At 40.8% G+C, this 23,362-nt stretch overlaps 2 protein-coding genes across 3 annotated transcripts in view; one reads left to right on the top strand and one right to left on the bottom strand.

Annotated features, from left to right (window-relative positions):
• The window catches only part of LOC143418327 (uncharacterized), a 28,189-nt gene extending 23,739 nt beyond the window's left edge, over nucleotides 1-4,450 (top strand). Inside the window, exons 2-3 of one of the 2 annotated variants that reach the window (XM_076882952.1) lie at nucleotides 1,317-1,398; nucleotides 2,470-4,450. In XM_076882952.1, coding sequence (XP_076739067.1) covers nucleotides 1,317-1,398; nucleotides 2,470-2,488 — 101 coding nt within the window. In that variant the 3' untranslated portion in view covers nucleotides 2,489-4,450. Of the gene's footprint in view, nucleotides 1-1,316 lie in introns of both variants that reach the window. The other variant, XR_013098272.1, reaches the window with a different exon arrangement.
• The window catches only part of slc25a23b (solute carrier family 25 member 23b), a 47,385-nt gene that overhangs the window by 14,593 nt on the left and 9,430 nt on the right, over nucleotides 1-23,362 (bottom strand). The window contains exons 2-5 of the mRNA XM_004562874.2: nucleotides 19,024-19,147; nucleotides 18,835-18,922; nucleotides 14,316-14,427; nucleotides 13,858-14,016 (exon numbers count right to left, since the gene is read on the bottom strand). Coding sequence (XP_004562931.1) covers nucleotides 13,858-14,016; nucleotides 14,316-14,427; nucleotides 18,835-18,922; nucleotides 19,024-19,147 — 483 coding nt within the window. The remainder of the gene's footprint in view (nucleotides 1-13,857; nucleotides 14,017-14,315; nucleotides 14,428-18,834; nucleotides 18,923-19,023; nucleotides 19,148-23,362) is intronic.

Here is a 23,362-nt window from a genome sequence, read left to right as displayed (position 1 = left end):
CAGAACGCGCTGGTTACGAGCCGGGAACGAGTTCACAAAGAGCACGCGCATTTGTTGCGGTCCAGAGCTGTAGGAGAAACACAAGTTAACTCAGAGACACAGACTGATGCGACAAAACTAGTAAGTAGGTGTACAGCGCACACTGTATTGTGTAGCACCCAGGAGTATTAGCTTATTATGTACACGTTGGTAGGCTGTCTTGTTGCAACTGACGAACTGAAACAAACCAGTGTGCTGTGTGCGCAACAGCGCGACAAACATTACCTGTCCTTTTATTAACTGCACAAGTAGTGCTGGTCATAGCTGCTGGCTACCGGTGTAAGGCTGTCATGGGTTTGTAGCTCTGTCACCGTTTTAGGGAACATATTTAGTTTTAAAGTATTTAGAACATATTTAGTTTTAAAGTATTTAGAACATATTTAGTTTTAAAGTAAGTTTCCGGGCTTTTCCGGCCTTTCTGGAGGGATTATATTTCACTAAAAAACGATCTAATATGCACTTCCACATAATTATGCATTATTATAATTATAATATATTAAAAACACACGCTGTATTTTAAAGAACATACATTAAGAAGCAGATTATATTAGATTTATATTTTAAATAAGACAAAATTTGGATTTTACAGCAGTAAAATTATTGTATCTCTGCAGTTTAAAAATGTAATAAGCTTTGCCCTGCACAGAGTGGATAGTGAAACAAATGGAATCTTCATAATGACATTATTTCATATTTATTACTTCCCCCTCCTCTTTGCTTTATTATTGTAGCTCTAGTAATAAATAATAATGTAAGGATTCTGGATCAGCACCATGATGCCCATAGTATATACAGTATTCTGAAGAAGGTCTAAAATGTCACTGTGTGTGCGTGCATGTGTGTGTTTTATTTAGATGGATTTAAAAAAAAAATATTACTCATGATATAACATTGTCCAGACATGGCTGGTAAGGACATGAGGAGGAAACAGTAGGAGCTGTGGGAGGCTACTAAAGGCAGTGCTATAACATTTTTCTGTCATCATTTAGATTAAGTGCAAGAGTTGTTAGGTGTGGATAATTAGATTATAGTTTATTGCAATAGCAAGTTGTGCCTTGTTCTCAGATAGACAGCAAGTGGAGAGTGATATATGAAATGATGGGATGGAAGGAAGAAGAGAAGCAAAGAGTGATTCACAGGCAGAGCCTAAATTATTTCTCAGTTTTTTGTTGCCTTATGGTTCCAAGCGCTGTCACCAATCTTTGCATTTTGTTATTATCTCATGACACTTGTTTAATCAGCTACCATCTCTCCTATGGACTTTTTAATGTCTACAGTCTCAGATCAACACAGCCCTGCCCTCCAGCACTATCAGCAGCAGGAGCAGCAACCCCTCAACAGCAACATTGTACCCATCAGGTAAAGCATCGGCTACGTTTGCTTTGCCTTGTTGCCCATATTAGATTCTTGATGAATGTGTGTTGTTGTTATTCAGCCTGGTTCAATGTGCCCCATTTTAGCTTTGAGCACCCGCTTCTTTAAACCTCTCTGCACGGCCCTGGTCACTAGTAAGATGAAAGTGATACATAGTCTAGTGTCTAATATTATAGGAGGACAGATGATTGCATCATAGGGGTGGAAAACAGAATGCTGATGAGGGGTCATGAATGAGTGAGCTGAGTGAGCTGATTGTTGAGTTTCTGATGTATGAAGAAGTTTTAACATGGCGCACATTTGGTTACATGAGAAGAAACTTATTATGTGATGAGACAACAGGGTTACGCTGTATGTTGTGTGTGGTGTGGCTGATTGGATGAATGTTTGAGATTAAACTGGCTGATGATTTGTCTTTTGTTACAAAGTTGAGCCTGCCAATTAGGTTTGGTATGATTTACTGGGTGACCGACACCTGACCACCAGGATGATCCGTGTGTTTGGCTAATGCTCTTTCCTTTAAGAGTGCTTGTAAAGGATTCAACACAGACAGACAAGTGACAATTGAACAGATGTGCAGTGGTTACAGAATAGTTACATGGGGCTGATCACTATTGAGCTCATGGTGAGTGACAAATTTAAGGAAAGCCACTGATTACAATGTGGAATGAAGTTGAGATGTTCAATGATTTGGAGCAAATTACGGAAAAGGTAGGGGTTTAATGAGTTTAGAATAACCCTGCAACGGTACTTGTCTCTATGATGCTGAATACTTTATTACACTTATGAGCTACAGTTGGTTGCAAATGTGAAGTTGTTCTAGGATACAGGCTCCGGGTGGACCTGGGACTTAAATAAGCTTAACATTTAACCACTGACTAATGTTTTGACACAGGGTTACAGGTTTGGAGTGGAGCTACTCCAAGAGGGACCCTGGAGCCTGGAGAATATTTTTTTAGGGAGAATGTGCAACATTCTTGTACATGTCTCATTGTGTGGCAGTTGATACATGGCGAGAGCCGTGTGGCGAGAGGAGAGTCAATTTTTGATTTGCAGGTGTCATGAGGTGCCATGACGAGAAGGAGTGACTGAGGGGATCGTCCACAAGACGCCAGGCTTCAGGAGGATCAGAGATCATCTTCAGCACAGCAGACATCCCACAGAGACCTGTGCTACTGGGCTTCCAGAAGATTGTCATGAGGAGATTTTGAACAGCAAAATCTTAAATGAAGTGAAAGAGTTTCGACGTTGAGGAAGAGAACTAAGGTGTACGACGTGCTCTGCCTTAAATCGTCCGCGGCATTGGAACATGAGAACCTTAAGGTTGAAGGGAGCGTGCCAAGCTCCATCCGACGGGCAGGAAGAAGTTCAGCGATGGACTTGTGGTTCTGTGAAGAGCACGAATGCCAGGTGACAGTGGAATAACTAACAGCAGTAACTTACTATTCTAAAAGATTAGATCTAGTTGCTTGTGCTTTGCCTCCGTGTGTGAGATCAGTATGTGCAGCGGCTCAGGCTGTACAATGTTCCGGGAAATAGTTTTATTTCACCCTTTGACACTGCTAGTTCCACACGAGGTAGACGTTTTACTACTGCAGACTAAAATGACGTTTCTGTCACCCGCAAGATACTTGTTTTTAATGTCACTGTTACTCTCACAACCACACATAACCATAAAGCGGTGCACAACTCTGAATCCGTCAACCCTTTTGCCAACGAAGGAAGAGGGCACTCCTCATGAGTATAGAGAGCACGTGGAGACGGAGTGTAAGCCAAGGGATGATATAAAAGATGTGCCACTTGGTGAGGGAAAGGTTTGGTTTGTTGATGGTTTGAGCTTTAAAACAGCAGAGGGACAGGCTAAAACAGGTTTTGCTGTAGTAGATAGTGAGAAAGCTATCTGTGCAGGACAGTTAGCATGTTTCATATCTGCTCAAGCAGCAGAGATAGCAACTTTAACGAAAGCGTGTAAAGCTGCAGAGAAACAAAATGTGACAATATACACTGATAGCCAATATGCATTTGCTACATTACATTTCTTTGCAGCACAGTGGGCAAGACGAGGTATGACAACCTCGACAGGGAAACCTGTAGAACACGCCAAACTCCTGCAAAATCTGCTGGACGCAGTATTAATGCCCAGTAGAATTGCTGTTTGTAAATGTGCAGCACATACCCCAGGGAAAGATCCAGTCACATTAGGGAATGCCTTAGCAGATAAGATTGCAAAAGAGACAGCTTTAGGAGCACATGGTGTTCACATTTTAGCAGTGCAGCACCAGCAGACATTCTTATTACACGAGATGTATTGGCAGACATGCAGGCCCACATACGGCAGGAAAAACAGTTGTGGTTCACAAAAAGTGCAAGCTTGCAAGATGATGTTTATTATCTATGTGATAATACTGCCTGAGAATTTATAAGACTGCTGTGATTTTGAGCCATGGGCCGTGCCATGTCTCAACAGGGGGGATGATGGCAGCAGTAGAGCAACATTTTCATACTCTAGGACTTAATGCTTTAAATGTTGCAAGCACAATTCTCAGGGTAATTTGAGACCTAAGAGAGGGAAATTCCCCAGACCCATTCACCCATTTCAAGTTATTCACATGGACTTTATAGAGCTGTCCAACTGTAATAACTATAAGTACTGTCTAGTGATAGTGTGCCCTTTTTCAAAGTGGGTAGAAATTGTCCCAACTAGGAAAGCAGATGCTATTTCGGTTGCCAAAGCAATATGTACGAATATCATCCCGGAACACGGGATTCCAGAGACCATTTATAGTGATAATGGCCCACACTTTGTAAATGAACTGATTGGGTTAATGGCACAGCATCTAGGGATAACACTAAAACACCATTGTTCATATCACCCACAAAGTGCAGGGTTGGTAGATAGAACTAATGGGACAGTAAAGCTAAGACTTAGGAAAACAATGGAAGAGAAAGGCAGGACATGGTTAGGCTGTATAGAATTAGTTAAGATGTACAGTGGGGCAAAAAAGTATTTAGTCAGCCACCGATTGTGCAAGTTCCCCCACTTAAAATGATGACAGAGGTCAGTAATTTGCACCAGAGGTACACTTCAACTGTGAGAGACAGAATGTGAAAAAAAATCCATGGTAGGATTTGTAAAGAATTTATTCGTAAATTAGGGTGGAAAATAAGTATTTGGTCACCTCAAACAAGGAAAATCTCTGGCTCTCACAGACCTGTAACGTCTTCTGTAAGAAGCTTTTCTGTCCCCCACTCGTTACCTGTATGAATGGCACCTGTTTGAACTCATCATCTGTATAAAAGACACCTGTCCACAGCCTCAAACAGTCACAAGAGGAGAACACATTAGCAGATTTGATGCTTAAAATGTTAAAAAGTAAAGAAGTCATGAGAACAAATGATCTGCCAGATGATTCTGTTTCTCCACAGGAGTAGAGTCTGAAGTCTGGAGAGTCTGGGTGCTGATAAAGGCCATAAAATGGAAGTGCTGGTCCAGTCCACGGTGGGAAGGTCCCTATCAGGTGCTGCTGACGACGCCCACAGCAGTGAAGATTGCTGAGAGATACACCTGGATACATCAAGAGCACTGCAAGAAGGTGCTTCCTGGTCGAGTCTGGGTAATGGTGAAAAGACCGGAGTACAAAGGGGGGAGAAAGTCTCTAGGGCCTCTCGTCTCAATCCTGGTGAAGAAACCAACAGATCCAGAACCCAATTTAGAATGTCTAGGAATGTGCTGTGCACCTTCTTGAGCCTGTTGACCCTGAGTGGGTTGACAGGAGCGCACTGGGACATAGTAAACCACACCCAGTACCTGCATGGGATTTCAACCAATTACTGGTGGCAGTTTATGAACACAACTGCTCACATAAATAATGAGACCAATTGTTATGTTTGTGCACACATACCACTGTCTACACATTCTTCTGGGCTGTGGCCATATAGCCACAGAGAGCGAGACAGTTTGTTTGCTTGCCTGAGCAACGCACCCAGGAGTAAAACATACTTGGAACTAGGGATGGGTACCGGTGTCGTTCTGACATAAACGGTAGTAACCAGACCGAAAAGCAGCGCACATTTTGGTGCTTTATTTCGGTGCTTTTTTTTCCTGAGCTGTGATACACTTCTAGCCAATCATTTTACGTTTCCGAGGATAGTAGGCGGGTCCAGGTACGTACGTTCTTTTAGAGCAGAGCTACAGATTTAAAAAGCCTAAGGCGAAGCGGTCAAAAGTCTGGCTGTACTTCACAGCAAAATATGCAAACTCAGCAGCCTGCAACAAGTGCTTTAAGCTGATACTGTGATACTGTCAAAGGAGGTAACACCTCAAATCCGATGAAACACCTGGAGACGCATAGCGTGTTTTTTTTAAAGCCCAGAAATGCGCCGTATTTGATAGCTTGCTGCGAGACCTCACACTGTGCACATCTACTGCGGGTGGGTTGCCTGTTATGCAACATCCCCCAAAAACACGAAGAGGAGAGTCCTGGCCCCTAGCCCTGCCAGTGTAGCAGAAATGATGAGGATGATGATGCAGCAGCAGCCGTTCTTCTCTGCGTGAGTTGCTTAATGTTGTTCGTGTGTAATTTACGTTGAGTAGGCTAACCACGTTTGTTACGTCCCCTCTTAAATGCTAGGCGATGAGGGTGGGGGACAGTAACAGTTAGATCCAGGTGGAATGAAAAGAACGCCAGGCAGAGGTATTTAATATAAAAGAGATCTTTATTGTAGGCAAACACCTCAATAATTACAAATGGCAACAACAAAAGGAGACAGCACCGCTGCTTTTTAATAAGAAATCAGGGAGGTCAACCCAAAGTGGTAATGACCACTCAACAAAGAAAGCAACAATAAGGCTTCAACAGAAAGAGACAGCAACGCTGCTAACAAACAATATCCAGGCAGGCCACACAAACTAATGAAGGCCGCCATCACTCATGGGCAATCACTGCTCAGTTAAGCACTACTCACACACCAGAGCCACACACCAGAAGGCTGGTCACACGCAGCAGGCTGTTCCACACCTAAGTCAGTAGCCCACTCTGACCAGCACAGAGGGAAAACCACCAGAAACCTCTCCTTCCTCTTCCACACTGCTCTTCTCCAGCTTATATCACCCCTGAGGGTAATTGGTTGGAGCCAGAGATCGACAGTTGAAGAGGGAGCTGAGTGTAAAAGCGAAGCTCTCAATTTACCGGTCGATCTACGTCCCTACCCTCAACAATGGCCACGAGCTGTGGGTAGTGACCGAAAGAACGAGATTGCGGATACAAGCGGCGGAAATGAGCTTCCTTCGAAGGGTGGCTGGCCTCTCCCTTAGAGATAGGGTGAGAAGCTCAGCCATCCGGGAGGGGCTCAGAGTAGAGCCGCTGCTCCTCCACATCGAAAGGAGCCAGCTGAGGTGGTTTGGGCATCTGACAAGGATGCCTCCTGGGCCACACCCTTGCCACATTGTGGTTACAGTGATTGCCATAATCAAGCAGCTCATGCATCTGCTACAAATCTGCAGATTGTAGTCACTGTGACTGGACACAAAGTGAAATAATGCTTACATGAAGACATGAGGGCAACGAGGACAGATTTAAACCTGGATAAATACCCACTGTTACCTAAGTGACTAAAATATTTCCAGCTCTCACCACATACTTGGCTCTGTGTCTTTTTTGCTGTGAACAGCCCAACCACCCACTCAAACTACCCACCATGTGGTTTGCTTCATTTCTGTTAGTGAATATCAGTGCAGCCTATGGATGTTAGTGTGCTATTCACTTAACAGCCATTAATAATCAAGAGCATTTCTTGCTATCAATAAACAGTAATGACCTTCCTCTGCCATATTTAATAGATTATATTGAAGAGCTGTTCACAGCCTTTTTGATACTTTTCCTCTTTCCATCATTCTGGCACAAGGAAATCTTTCTTATGTCCAAATATTGTTTTCTTTTTCACAATTGAGAAGGCTCTTTTCAATGCTTTTCTGGAACAGTCTACTCTGCTCTACCTGTTCTTGAGTCCTTGTTTGGACCTTTTATATTTACGTTCATGAACGAGGCTCTTGATTGCAGACTCTGACAATGATATGCTTACTTCCTTGAGTGTGTTCTCGGCAGAGCCAGATGGTATGAAAGTATAACCTCTCTTTTGGTGTTCTTCTACATGTTTGTTGAAGAAGAACAGGCCTTTTGGTGTTGCTGAGCTAGCCAGTGCATTACTTCTCTTTAAGAATATGCTGCTTTGTTGATTTTTGTCTCATTTTCACTTTGTTTCTCTTCTTTTCTCTCTCTCTGGTTTTCTTGTCATCTTTGTCTTATCTTTAAGGTTCTACACCCCAGTGTTGCTTTGTTTTGCTGTTTTGTTTTGTTTTATTGTTCATCTGACTCAGAGGAAACTCTGCTCACTACAACAGACTCTTCAAATCGCTTAGAAATAACTTCAAATGTTATTAATGTAGACATAGATACACTGGTGCTGCACTGAGTAGGTTGGTGATATGTCAGCACATTAACCACTTTAAACTAATATTAATAAACTGGCTGAAATTCATAGTGCTTTTCTTGCTAATTTAATGCATCTCAATTACACATTCACTGATATGTATAGGAAAACTGATAAGCACCAAAATGAACTTTCTCTGATAATTATAAAAATATTTTAGTGATTTATATGAATTTATGAATTATATGAATTTAAGTTCTAACAGCAACATTTGAGCAAAAAAAGAAAGTTGTAGATTCTTGTTTTATTGCATATTATAAAATTTGATGGTTAAAAAGGTAAAACAAAAAAAGCCTGTGATCCTTAACCTGCTGGGATAATAAGCTGGCCAAAGGAAGTGATAGAAGCCACTGACATCAAGACAAGGAAGCTCCTGACCATGCATGGAGGGTTTCACTCCAAGTCCAGCACCCTGAGGCTGGATGCTAAGTGGAAGTGTGAGCATCAGCACCATAATCCAGGATGAGACAACGAACATCCACGAATACATCAGGAAGATGGCCCCAATCAACCGGGTCCTCAGTGAATACCGCATGCAGCAGAAACCCAAGAAAGAGGAGAAAGAGGAAGAACCATCATGGAAGGACAGGCCCCAGCACTTTATGTACCACTGGCAGATAGCAGAGGTGGCTGACATCCAGAAAACCTACCAGTGGCTGGAGAAAGCTGAACTGAAAGACAGCACAGAGGCACTAATCATGGCCGCACAGGAACAAACTCTGAACACAAGATCCATAGAGGCTGGGGTCTATCACACCAGGCTGTGTAAAGATGCCCCTGAGACAATCCAGCAAATAACACCAGGGTGCAAGATGCTAGCAGGCAGGGCATACATTGAACGCCATAACCAAGTGGCTGGTATACAGTGGCATAGTATACAGAAACATCTGTGCCGAGTATGGCCTGGAAGTCCCGAGGTCAAAATGGGAGACGCCCTCAAGGGTGGTGGAGAATGACCGAGCTAAGATCCTGTGGGACTTCCAGATACAGACGGACAAAATGGTGATGGCTATTAGCTAAGCTAACATGTAAAAACTGGACTGGAACTAGTAACTTCATCACATCCAAGTCAACTTTGTTGTCATTATGATACTCAAGCATACAGTATTTGTGCCCTTCTCTCAGCTGTTATAAAAGATATGTGACATATGTATAACTAGGGGTGGATTATTTAGCCCATAGCCTCAAAATTATATCCAGATCGTTCTATTAAAATATGATGCATGCAGCTTGCAGGCATCTGTCATTATGAGCTATTGTCATAATGACATACTTTGTAGTGTGAAGTATGTACAACATATAACAGTATAACAATAGTGCAGGACAGTCTGATGTTGTGTCATCACTGCTTTGGCTGATGCTCAGCTGCCACACAGTACAAGCATAAGATATGTGCATACAAGAGCAATACAATCCTGACTACTGTTTACCTGAATGTCTCAATAAATACCACTTCCAGACAAATAAACGATAGTCATAAGTTACTGTATATTTAAAGTTTCAGCCCAAAATACCACACAGATCATTTTTTTTACTATTAATGTTAACCCCTAGTTTGGTCCTCTTTTTCTAAATCAAATTAGAATGTCTGCATCTCTGTCTTTCAGGAAGAGCCCTGTGATTGACGGAGAGGTATTTCTCTTAAACCCACCAGATTCAACTTACAGGAACAAAAATGAAACCAAACTCTAACTTTATCTTGGAGGACACAAGGTTACTGTGTGACTGTTTAACACAGTCGATTTTAGAATTACTGTCTTAAAACATCAGTCACCCAAAAAATGATCGAGGCAACAACAGGTTATTTGCATCGCAGGTAAAATTGTCATTTTTTCCAGTGGAGTCTGGTGGCTTTGACTAAAAGTGTCTTCAGTTTCTTAACACAAGCAACGATCCAACAGCAGCTTAAGCCTATCTATAGCAGGATGAATGGGATGTGCAGGAGGCTATGACACTCTGCAAAGCACACAGGCAGAAGTGAGCAGCAATGTGGTGTGAAATCTTTTATTGAACCAGAACCAGAATCCATAAAACAATGCTGGGAAAATACTGGGAGCTAGGAAACTAAGGTGAACACAGGAAACAATAAACAGGATGATAAATATATAATAAACTATAGAAGACGAGGGCTATAAACACACACAAGGTAATTAGGGAGATGGGAACACCAGGGAACTGCAACTAATTAGGAAAACTAGATAACAAACCCAAATGCAACATACATTAGATTAGATAGGATATTAAAAAATGAAACAGGAAGAACTTGTTAAGGGAACATCAGGAGCATAGAAGTAAGTGGAATAAATGCACAAAGCTGCAAAACACAAGGGCAAACTAAGGTGTACATTATTACAATGCAATATTAAATATCAAGTAAAACTTCACCTTTTATAAGTGTGTATGCAGCGCTATGAGATTCAATAATATAAGCTGAAACATGTAATTGAAAAATACTTCATCAATGTCACTTTTATTTCATGGGTCCAAACATTATATAAAAATCCCAAATCTCGGGTAAGGGTTAATGGCCACTGACTTCTTCTCTCTAGGCCACTGCACTAGACAGGGTGAAATGTTAGCGCCGTCCTTATTTGCTCTCAGTATTGAACCGTTAGCTGAACTGATCAGATCCAACCCTCTCATACAAGGAATTAGAAATGAAACCAATACACAATATAAGCTGTCACTTTTCGCAGATGATATTTTGCTATTTTTAGAGAATCTGGTCACCTCTGTCCCAGCCCTTCTGAGCAATCTTAAAGATTATGGTACAGTGTCAGGTTATAAAATAAATACAAACAAATCTGAGGCGTTAATTGTTAAGTCAAATTGTTGAATGTTGTCATTGTGGTTCTTAAATTTGTAAAGTCTTAGTTCAAGCAGTAGGATCAAAGCCATTCCTTTGATCCTGACCACCCACGCCAGCCAATTTTTCTGGGTATTTGAATTTACCAAGGGTGTGTTATTCACCACCTTGTGTTGCTCACAGAGGATTTGGGCTAGAGAAAGGAGAGGAGCATTGCTCCACCGCCTGGTTCTGACCAAGGCTTCCCTCGTTAGCGAGTTAAAGACCGGTTGAAGATGTTCTGTTATGTCTTGTGTTCTTCATGAGGAATAAGTCTCTAAACTAGCGGGGCATGTGGAAACACAGACGCAACATTAATGATTGTTGGGAACTGGCCCACACAGCTAGATCATCTTGTATCTTTTAGACACTCTAAACAGGGTTTCAGATACTTGGGGATAATTATTACTCCTAAAACCAATCAGTTACTTGCACTCAATTATGATCGGTTATTCAAGGAGGGACTTGGACAGATGGAACCTACTCCCACTCACTCTTATGGGGAGGATTGAATGTATAAGGATGAATATTCTTCCATGCCTATTATTCCTATTTCAGAACCTACCCATTTTGATCCCACAGTCTGCATTCAAATTATTAGAAAGCATTACATCTAAATTTATCTGGCAGATTACACAACCAAGGGTCAGACTCAACCATGTCTCAAGCTGTTCCCGTAAATGGAAATGTTGAGTTCCTTCCATCATTTTCAGATCTGAGTTTTGAGAGGTGGGCGGAGAAAGGTTAAATTAAGATTTTAGAACTCCACTGAAAACCTTTCTTTCCAAAAGTAGTGTCAGTGATAAGCAGTGTTGGTCAAGTTACTTGAAAAAAGTAATCAGTAACTAATTACTGATTACTTTACCCCAAAAGTAATCCCTTTACTTTACTGATTACTTTTTCCAAAAGTAATTAGTTACTTAGTAACTTTTTAAAAACATGATTTACAACCTGAATAGGTGATAAAGCGATAGATCTTTCAGCCCAATTCTACTTTTTCTGCATAATCCATCATACAAAATGTAATCAAATGGAAAAGTCTCTTTTTAAAACTTGTTTTATTAGTTTTAATCTTTTAACTTTATGCATCAAGCAAAAATGTAATTATATGCAACATTCTCTGACTGGAAGAAATTTGTTTAACATTTAAACCTATTTTCTGCACATTCCAGCACATAAAATAAAATATTTTTTTTGTGTTTACACTCAGTCTTTCAAATAGATGCAAGTGAAATACAGTAGAAAATAAATAAAATCAAAGACTCAGCGGTCCTGTTGCTCTATTTTCACCTGTTTAGCAGGAGTGCGGCAGGCGGAGGTTTGCCCTGGTGCAGGTGTGCCGCAGCGGTCAGTGGAAGAATCTGTGAGTTTCTCTGTGAATTTCACATTCCCGTGGCAGCATACTCGGTGCTTGCTCTGAAGTTTAGGGGTTTTTTTCGCTGTAAAAATAAGTTTACTTCCCACGCAGTGAACAGTGGACGCTAATGTTTTTGTCACTTTTTACGGAATCAAACTCAAAGTAAGGTCAGTACTTCCACGCATTAAACGCTGCACGGTCATAAGCTCTCCCGCACTCTACATATTATCCATTGTTGATCTGCACACAGCTGTTGCAACGAACGTTGCACTCGCTTACGTCATTGTCATGAGACACTCGCAAAAAAATCACGGCTTTAGTAATGCAGTAACGCAGCGTGCTTACAGGAAAGTAACAGTAATCTAATTACTTTTTTGGCAATAGTAATCCCTTACCTTACTTGCTACTTGAAAAAGTAATCAGATTACAGTAACGCGTTACTTTTTCCAACTTTTTTCAATTTTTTTACTGCCCATCTCTGGTGATAAGTGTTGGAGAAATTGTGGGGTTTGGGGGGACCAGACGCATCTCTTTTGGGACTGTGTTTGCATACAACAGAGCTGGATGGATATTAAGAACATTATGCAAAACATATTGTCAGTCAACCTCCCAATGGATACTCTTATCTTTTTTTGGGATATCTTTCCTGATGGTTTCTCCTATGAGCAGCGCTTTCTCCTAAATTTTCTCCTCATGACTGCAAGAAAAATGATAAAAATTTACTGGTTCAAGTCAGAAGCACCCACAGTTGCCCAGTGGCTTCTGAAAACGGTTTTGTTCATCTACGTTCTTTGATTTAGTGTTTCTATTATTTAGTTTTGTATTTCTAGCTCCCCTAGTTATATTTAGTATTCCTGATGTGTAGTTCTCAGTTTTTTTTATGGTGCCTTCCCTGTGTTCTTGTGTCTCGTTGTCTCACTTGTGTTTTCACGTCTGTTATTTTCTGGTCTCGTCTGTGTGTATGTCAGTTTGTGTTCCCATTACTTCCATGTGGGCCATGTTCTGTTTTGCTTCACTTACTTTGAAGGTTCCTCGTCTCACGTGTTATGTTCAGCTTTGTGTCCTGTCTCGTTGTGTGATGTTAGCCCCAGCTGTGTTCCCCGTGTATTTAAGCCCTTTGTTTCTTCTGTCCTCCGTTGCGTTCTCCCTCATTCACGTTGCGTTCTGTCTGTCTAGGTTATTTTGTACTCCTCAGTTTAGTTAGTTTTCCTTGTGTCCAGCAATAAAGCTGTTTTGGAGTTCACTTTTCGCTTCAGAGAGACTGTATTTGGGTCCTCCATTCCTGCCTGCCACACACAGCCAATGACAAAAGTGACCAATCTTGGTGTTCATATGGAACTTTTGAACTTCTAATGGATCATCTAGTGGTTTTTTCTCAATGTTTATTAATGTTTTTCTTCCTTCTTACCTGTTGGCATCTTTGTTTTAGTTTTGTGTGAACAACCACATGGAAGCATCTACTCAGAATGCACATACAAAGACGGGGAAGTAATTGCTGTAAAGCTGGAAGGTAATCTTGTTGCTGAAGAGGCTATAAGAAGGCTTCAAATGTTCAAAACTCATACTTTGGAAAAAAACCTCTTCACAGAGGTGGAGTTTCACAATATGTGTCCGTTAAGGACTGGGTTAGCAATAACAACAATCACTGGAAATTACACAGAGCATTAAGTCGACTAATGTCTCTGGCTCTTTTCAGGTCATTATATAGTAAACTAAATGTGTGTATCAGTGGCAGGACAGTGTGAATACCCACTTGCAGGAAGACCTTGAGACGGTCCAGTGGAGCAGTTCCTGTCCGGGACACTGCCCCTGCCATGGCTCCAGCAACCAGCTGCCTCCATACCAAACCTGATTGCCGCTCCCGCTCTGAAAACTCATCAGGCACTGTCAGGTGTTCCCCGATGTCAAACATCTAAAACAACATTAGAAAGATAGAAACTGTGTTTGTGTTTGCTCGTTCTTCGCCACTGCATCTTGCCAACACATGCTAACTGTTACATAATCTACATCTATATGAGGTATGAATGAAAACAGTGTAGTTCACAGTTCAACTTGATTATGTTTTGGCCAAATACGACCAAATATTTTCATCCTAATAACCCATTAGCATGAAAATATAAATACTGTCAGGATGTTAACATTTATTAATCATTTATAATCATTTATAACATTTAAAAGTGAAAAACAAAAACAAAAAAAAAACACTCCTACATGGGAGTGCTTCCAGTGGTGGACAATTTCCTCCATGTTGTGCAAAGGGTTGAACAGGAAGTGATCACGCCATTCATTCCAGTCAATAGTCATAGTCCCATCTCTGTCCATACTGGGAGAAAGAGAGAAGGTTAGGGCCGGTTAATGCTCACTGTTTCTCGCCCTCATTAACTGGATGACAAAGTGACATCACATCTTCTGACATTTGTATAACAGATGTATTCAGGAGCTCAAGGGTCCCAAATGGCCATGGGCAAAAGCACCATACGGGCAAGCATGCAGTGCTGTGAAAGAGTATTTGCCCCCTTTATGCCATCTCCCTTGATGCCGGGTTTAAAAAATAGCAGTTTTGATTTTGGCGAATAAGACGCTCTCATAACTCATTGAGTCATGCCACTGACCGGCCAATTGGTGCCATGCATTTTAGTACCTCTTCAGATTGCTTTAGAACCCCTTCAGAGCACATACTATTTTAGTATCTGGTACCAGGTATTATTACAGTATCACCTAATGGAAAACCCTGAAAACTGTGGCGAACGGTGGCAAGTCGATCCGAGTAGGTACTAATGGAAAAGGGGTTTAAATTAAAGCTCCAGGCCCTTGGCTGCATCAATTCCAGGGTCCTGAAGTCCTGTGATGCCCAACCATCTGCCCCCTGCAGTATCTCTTCAACCTAAGTGGAAGATTTCTTCACTAATAAAAAGCATTCCCAGTTAATTACACCAACATGGCTGTAGGATCCCATGCAGACCCCTTTGCATCCTCTTGTCTCCTGTCTGATCACTGTTATAGCAATTGGTGAAGGTGAAGACATTATACACTCAACAAAAATATAAACGCAACACCTTTGTTACTGCTCCCATTCCCCATGGGATGGACGTAGAGACCTAAAATTCATTCCAGATACACAATATAACCATCCCTCCCAAACAGTGGTCACAAATCAGTCCAAATGTGTGGTAGTGGGCACATCTGCTATATTGAGATAATCCATCCCACCTCACAGGTGTGCCACATCAGGATGCTGATCTGACATCATGAGTAGTGCACAGGTGTACCTCAGACTGCCCACAACAAAAGGCCACCCTGGAATGTGCAGTTTTTTGCGCTATTGGGGGTCTGGGGACCCAGAACCGGTCAGTATCTGGTGTGACCACCATTTGCCTCATGCAGTGCAACACATCGTCGCATGGAGTCTATCAGATTGTCAATTGTGGCCTGTGGAATGTTGGTCCACTCCACTTCAATGGCTGTGCGAGGTTGTTGGATATTCGTGGGAACTGGTACACGCTGTCGTATACGCCGGTCAAGCACATCCCGAACATGCTCAATGGGTGACATGTCCGGTGAGTATGCTGGCCATGCAAGAACTGGGACATTCTCAGCTGCCATCTGCCCTGAACAATGTGAACCATGATTCATCCGTGAAGCGCACACCTCTCCAACGTGCCAGACGCCATCGAATGTGAGCATTTGCCCACACAAGTCTGTTACGGCGACGAGCTGGAGTCAGGTCAAGACCCTGATGAGGACGACGGGCATGCAGTTGAGCGTCCCTGAGACGGTTTCTGACAGTTTGTGCAGAAATTGTTTGGTTGTGCAAACCAATTGTTCCAGCAGCTGTCTGGGTGGCTGGTCTCAGACGATCTTGGAGGTGAACCTGCTGGATGTGGAGGTCCTGGGCTGGTGTGGTTACACGAGGTCTGCGGTTGTGAGGCCGGTTGGATGTGCTGCCATATTCTCTGAAACGCCTGTGGAGACGGCTTATGGTTGAGAAATGAACATTCAATGCACGGGCGACAGATCTGGTTGACATTCCTGCTGTCAGCATGCCAATTGCACGCTCCCTCATTGCTTGTGGCATCTGTGGCATTTTGCTGTGAGACAAAACTGCACATTCCAGGGTGGCCTTTTGTTGTGGGCAGTCTGAGGTACACCTGTGCACTACTCATGATGTCAGATCAGCATCCTGATGTGGCACACCTGTGAGGTGGGATGGATTATCTCAATATAGCAGATGTGCCCACTACCACACATTTGGACTGATTTGTGACCACTGTTTGGGAGGGATGGTTATATTGTGTATCTGGAATGAATTTTAGGTCTCTACGTCCATCCCATGGGGAATGGGAGCAGTAACAAAGGTGTTGCGTTTATATTTTTGTTGAGTGTACTATGGAAGACGTTATGTTTAGTACTGGTACCGAAGAAAGCCATTCCTTCTGGCCTTAATGACTTCAGACCAAATGCCTTGATGTCACATGTCATGAAGGTGCTAGAGAGTGGTTCTTGCCCATCATATCTTGCAGGTGAAACATCCCCTGACCCCTTTCAGTTTGCGTACCACCCTCTTGTGGAGGTGATTATCTACCTCTTTCAGCATGCTCACTCTTAACAGGATGGTACTGGTGGCATTTTTAGAATCATGTTTTTTTTCCCAGTGTCTTTAATACCATCCACCCACTTCTGCTAAATAATAAGCTGCTCAGGATGGGCCTCACCACTTCTATTGTCTCCTGGATTGCTGACTATCTGTCAGAGAGCCCTTAATTTGTACCACTGTTTGATGTGGTGGTTAGTAATACTAGGGCACCACAGGGGACAGTCCTGTCTCCATTCCTGTCCACCTCAAATTTCCATTACAAGACTAAAACATGCCACCTGCAGAAGTTCTCTTATGACACTGCAGTGGTTGGATGTATTAAGAAGAAAGAAGAAATCACCTCCTTCTGAATTTCAGCAACACAAATGACATGTTGGCTGACTTTCGGAGGAAAAAAACACTGCAACTAGGCCCATCAACATGGCGGGTGAAGAGTTAGAAAACGGGGACGGCTACAGGTACTTCACCTGACTGGAGGAACCAACAGTGTACAAGACGCTGTACAAGATGAGGATGAGCAGACTTTACTTTCTAAGGATGCTCAGATCCAATAATGTGTGAGGCAAGTTGTTGGAGGTGCCATCTGTTTGACATCATTCCCTCTCACCTGTTTAAAACAAGTTTTCATGTAATTCGGCCATCAAGATTATAAATACTTGTTTCAAGACGGCCACATCTCCTAGCCAGAGGCAGCTTCTCTGCCCATATCTGCGAATGGCAGATGGATTGGTTCCTATATGGTGGTTTTCTACTCTGAGCACTCAAAGCACTCCAAAGCAATCCAAGGCTTGCCAAATTACACCTTCACTCCGGTGGTATAGGAGGCCAGTTGACCCTGATCAACCTGAGCCTTCCAGCTCAACACAGGCCTCTTTTTAATAGATTTTTCCCATGGCTTTCCACACTTTCAGATAACAATGTGAAAAACAGGCCAGCCTCAACAAGCCTCAGGTGAATCTGACTGGCAGCAGCCCAGGAGTAAAGCTCCCAAAGACCTGCTTCTCTCCAAAGCCGACAAAGTAGTACAAAGAAACCAGCTCTTTTCCCCCGCTTCCTCTGACGAAGCCTCCTAAGCAAAGGCGAAGTGCTCAAGCAGCACTGGAAAAACAACCTCATTTTGTTGACTCTGAAAATTATCCATAGCAGATTTTATCAGATGCATCATATATTAAAAGGAAGATGACACCGGGCAAAACTGTACCAAAAATACTTGCACAATATGTAAAATAAACAAACACATAGACAGAGGCACAGCCAAACACAGGTGCCATCTTGCAACCCAAGTCCATTAATATTATTTTCTTTTATTGTGCACTTCTTTTTCACTGTTAGTAATATTTTGATATTAACACTTCATCATCCTCTGATTACAGCAGTCAAGTAGCTGCTTTTCTAAATCCTTACTATTACGTGCACTTCTTGTGTCCTAAATCCCCTCACGTGCTAACCATCTGTATGCCAGCCTTGTCCCTGGGCCCTTCTCCAGTTGGAAACTCACCTGAAAGTTCAGTTCTATCACTAACTGCTACTGATTGTTTAAGATGCGGCCTTCACAAATGCCACTGCCACAAAATCTTTGGCTTTGTAAACTCCCTTAATCCTCAAAGCTAATCCTCCGACTTAGCCAGTTGAGTTTAAATCATTTATGTAGTTTTAACCTTTTTTATACTGGAAAGTAGGGCGAGCACAAGGGAGATAGAATCAAACCCAGGCACCTGTAGACTTTTGGCATATGGATCACCTGCTCAACCAAGTCAGCTACAATGGCACATGGTGTAAAATCTGAGCAGGTGGAACTGACAGAAGGGAAGCTGAAGAAGAGCGGAGTGTACGAAGGGGTGAGTATGTATGGAGAAGCTCGGATAGATATGGAGGAGCAAAGTTATGAAGCGCTTTGAAAGTGAGAAGCAGGATCTTGAAATTGACACGGAGGTGAACTGGGAGCCAATGGAGCTGTTTAACAGGTGTTATATGTTCAGTGGATCTAGTTCTGGAAATAATACGAGCAGCTGTATTTTGAACCAACTGCAGTTTATGGAGGGATTTATGAGGTAAACTATAGAGAAGACTTGACTGTAATAGATCACTGTGTAAAGAAATACAAACAAAATCAAATTTCCATTTCAGACATGGTACCTCTGCAGTATTTTGGAGGCCTGTTCCATGGTAACCTCCACTCCAAGCTTTTGTAGTGAGTGCTGGATCTCCCCCACATCAATTTGCCCTACCAAACACATCAGAGAGTACAAACAGCATTGGAAATTGGGGCCTGTAAAGAGATTATTTATGGGTGGTGTATTTACTGTGTGTTAAGCTTGCACACACCGTCATTGTTACGGTCCAGTCTGTGGAACATGAGCCAGAGTCTTTTCTCGTGAGTCTGGAGGTACTGAGAGAACTCCTGGAAATCCAGCAGACCATCATGGTTGGTGTCGCTCTCAAGGACTATCTGTAAGTCCAGAGAAAGAGAGAAAGCACAGAGTAAACAGGGAATTAAAGCCAAAAAAAGGCTTAAATTAGGATGTGTTCACAATGTAAATGACATGGGGCAAACGGTGGGATCAGGGAGTGTAAATAGTGAGGAGAAGAGAGTTGAAGTCAGCCAGTCCATTTCCATTGTCCTGTCTACCATGCTGGATTCACAACCACAGAGCACAGGGAGCCACGGTGAGTTTATTTCAAAACTTTGTTCAGTACATTAACAAAATCAATACACACACAGAAATTCCTCATTAGGAGCAGCAGCAAGAATCAGAGCGAATGACCATTTTAGCTAACGTAGCTAACCGTAAAAGTTTCAGTTTCAGTTTTCAGTTTTATTTGTCATATGCAAGTTAGCACAGGGTCAATATTGCAATGAAATGTGTTTGACGAGTAGCAGTCACTCAGCAGCATGATACAGTAAAAGTGCTAGCTAACTAGCTATCCAGGAAATACACACTAATCAGTGTTCTGCCCTGACATTAGTGCTGGTAACTAGCAAATTTCACTACTGGACTGAATCAGCAAAAATGATTTAAACACAAAAAAAGACAAAGAAAGAACAACATATTATTCTCAACTGCAACAAGTAAAACAGTAAAATCTAGATTATTAAACCTTAAATCTCTCTTTTCTAAGTGCCTGTTAGCACATCAATTAATAATTGATTAACAAATCTTACAGAAACCTGGTTACAGCATGATGATTATGTTAGTTTAAATGAATCAGCACCCCAGAGTTATACTAAATGTCAGAATCTATAAACCACAGGCAAAGGGAGGATATGGTAGCAAGCTTTGCACCTCAGCTTTTTAATCAACCACAGACCCAGGGAGTTTCAATTCATTTGAAAGCCTGATGCTTAGCCTTGTCCACCCAAGAAAACTCAAAAATAGTTTTATTTGTTGATATCTATTGCCCACCATGCCTTACTCAAGGTTTCTGTATGATTTCTCACTCTTATCAAATTTAGTGCTCAACACAAATAAAACTAGAAAAATTTGCATTTCCTGCGAAAATGCAGTGTGGATGCCTTAACGGCTGAAGATATCTGCTGAAAAAAGCTGAAAAAGTTGAAACAAAAAAAAACAAAAAAAAGATGCCCTGAGCAGGATTCGAACCTGGCCCTCCTGGTCAAAGGGCAGCTATTTAGCTCACTGAGCCAAACACTTTCTGACAAAGAAAAGGTGGAGAGATTGACAATTGTGCTAGCAGAATTTGGGCAAAAAAAAGGGGGTGAAAATTCTGCTGAAAAGAGTTCAATCAGCAGAATTTCTGCTGAAAAGAGGTGACTGAGCAGAATTCTGCTGAAAAGAGGTTTTTGCTGAAAAAGAGCTGAAAAAGTTTGGATTTGTGCTGAAAAGGGGTTAAAAAAACTGAAAATTTTGCTGAAAAGGGGTGAAAAAATGAAATTTGTGTTGAAAAGAGTTTAAAAAAAGTTTAACTGTTAAGTGAAAGAAATGTTGCCATAAGCTGGATTTGAACCCAGGCCTCCCAGTCTGAGAACGGATGCTTATCTCACTGAGGTAAAACACAACTCAGCCCATCATGCAAAATCAGTGACCACATTGATAATGTGTTCCATTCATTTCAATGGTCAAAAGTCATAACACACATCAGCAGAAATAGCAGAATTTTTTAAAGTTTAAACATAGCATTTCTGCTAAAACTTAGTATTTATGCTAAATAATATTTTTTTCCTGCCAAATCATAGCATTTGTGCTGGAACACAGAAAGTTCCACCAAATCATACAATTTGTACTAAAACATTATTTATGATTTAGCAGAAACATTGGGACTTGGTAGAAATACTATGATTTACATGAAATACTTTGACTTAGCAGAAGTACTACAATCTAGGAAAAAAGTACTAAAGCATTGCAGAAATTCTATCATTGAGCAGAATTACTAGGATTTAGAAGAAATACTAAGATTTGGCACAAACACTGATGTGGCTCAAGAACCTTTATTGTGCAGTTATACTATGATTTGGAAGAAATACTAAACTTTGGCACAAATACTATGATTTGGAAGAAATACTATGTTTTAGCACAAATACTATGATTTGGCTCAAATACTATAACTATCCTCGGTCAGAAGGAGAGGCTGACATCCAGGGATTAGATTACCACAGGTGGAGTTTATTGCGGTCAGATGGATGGTACAGGGAGGTATGGCATACAGTAGGAGGATGTGGAGAGGTGATATGGTGTGGTTTCTATGATTAAGAACAGGGTATGCATTACAACATGCATACAGATTAAAGATTAAGAAAACTGGTAACAAATTCCTCCACTACAAATCAGTCTGATGCCACTTTTTACAGGGTTCCCGTTTACTAAGGCACTACCCAAAAGGCGCCACAAGAGGGCACTCCAACACAAGAGATGACCTATTTACACTGATGCACTTAGTAAACAGCCCCTACTTAGCCACTACATAATACAGTGATATTACAGTATACAAATTCACACAAATACTATGATTTGGCAGAAATACTATGACTGAGTAGTAATACTATAACATAACAGATTTCCTAAAAAAAACTATTAAATTGCAGTAATTCTATGACTTGGCAGAGATACTACGTTTTAGCACAAATACTATAACAATGCAGAAATACTATGACTTAGTAGTAATACTATAACATAACAGTTCAATGTTCTTGCACAAATACCACAATATGGCAGAAATACTATGTTTTAGCACAAATACTGTGATTTGGTATAAATACTATGATTTGGCACACATACTATAGTCCGCAGATACACTATAACATAACAGATATTCTACAACTTAGTAGTAATACTATAACATAACAGAATTATTATTTGGGCACAAATACCACGATTTGGCAAAAATACTATGATTGGGTACAAATACTATGATTTGGCAATAATACTGCATTTTAACACAACTACTGAGATTTAATTGAAATACTATGATTTAGAAGAAATACTATTACTCCATACAAATACGATACTTTGGGACAAATACTATGTTTTGGTTCCAATACTATGATGTGCAACAAATACTATGATTTGGCACAAGTACTATGATTTAGTACAAATACTATGATTTGGCAGAAATACTATGACTTAGTAGTAATACTATAACATAACAGATTTCCTAAAAAAAACTATGAAATTGCATTAATTCTATGACTTGGCAGAGATACTACGTTTTAGCACAAATACTATAACAACGCAGAAATACTATGACTTAGTAGTAATACTATAACATAACAGTTTAATGTTCTTGCACAAATACCACAATATGGCAGAAATACTATGTTTTAGCAAAAATACTGTGATTTGGTGTAAATACTACGATTTGGCACACATACTATATTCCGCAGATACACTATAACATAACAGATATTCTACGACTTAGTAGTAATACTATAACATAACAGAATTATTAATTGGGCACAAATACCACGATTTGGCAAAAATACTATGATTGGGTACAAATACTATGATTTGGCAATAATACTGCATTTTAACACAACTACTGAGATTTAATTGAAATACTATGATTTAGAAGAAATTCTATTACTCAATACAAATACGATACTTTGGGACAAATACTATGTTTTGGTTCCAATACTATGATGTGCAACAAATACTATGATTTGGCACAAGTACTATGATTTAGTACAAATACTATGATTTGGCAGAAATACTATGACTTAGTAGTAATACTATAACATAACAGATTTCCTAAAAAAAACTATGAAATTGCATTAATTCTATGACTTGGCAGAGATACTACGTTTTAGCACAAATACTATAACAACGCAGAAACACTATGACTTAGTACTAATACTATAACATAACAGTTCAATGTTCTTGCACAAATACCACAATATGCCAGAAATACTATGTTTTAGCACAAATACTGTGATTTGGTGTAAATACTACAATTTGGCACACATACTATATTCCGCAGATACACTATAACATAACAGATATTCTACGACTTAGTAGTAATACTATAACATAACAGAATTATTAATTGGGCACAAATACCACGATTTGGCAAAAATACTATGATTGGGTACAAATACTATGATTTGGCAATAATACTGCATTTTAACACAACTACTGAGATTTGATTGAAATACTATGATTTAGAAGAAATACTATTACTCAATACAAATACGATGCTTTGGGACAAATAC

Source organism: Maylandia zebra, linkage group LG4 (assembly GCF_041146795.1).
Source record: "Maylandia zebra isolate NMK-2024a linkage group LG4, Mzebra_GT3a, whole genome shotgun sequence".
Classification (NCBI taxonomy): domain Eukaryota; kingdom Metazoa; phylum Chordata; class Actinopteri; order Cichliformes; family Cichlidae; genus Maylandia; species Maylandia zebra.
This window is presented reverse-complemented; position numbering and strand designations above follow the sequence as displayed.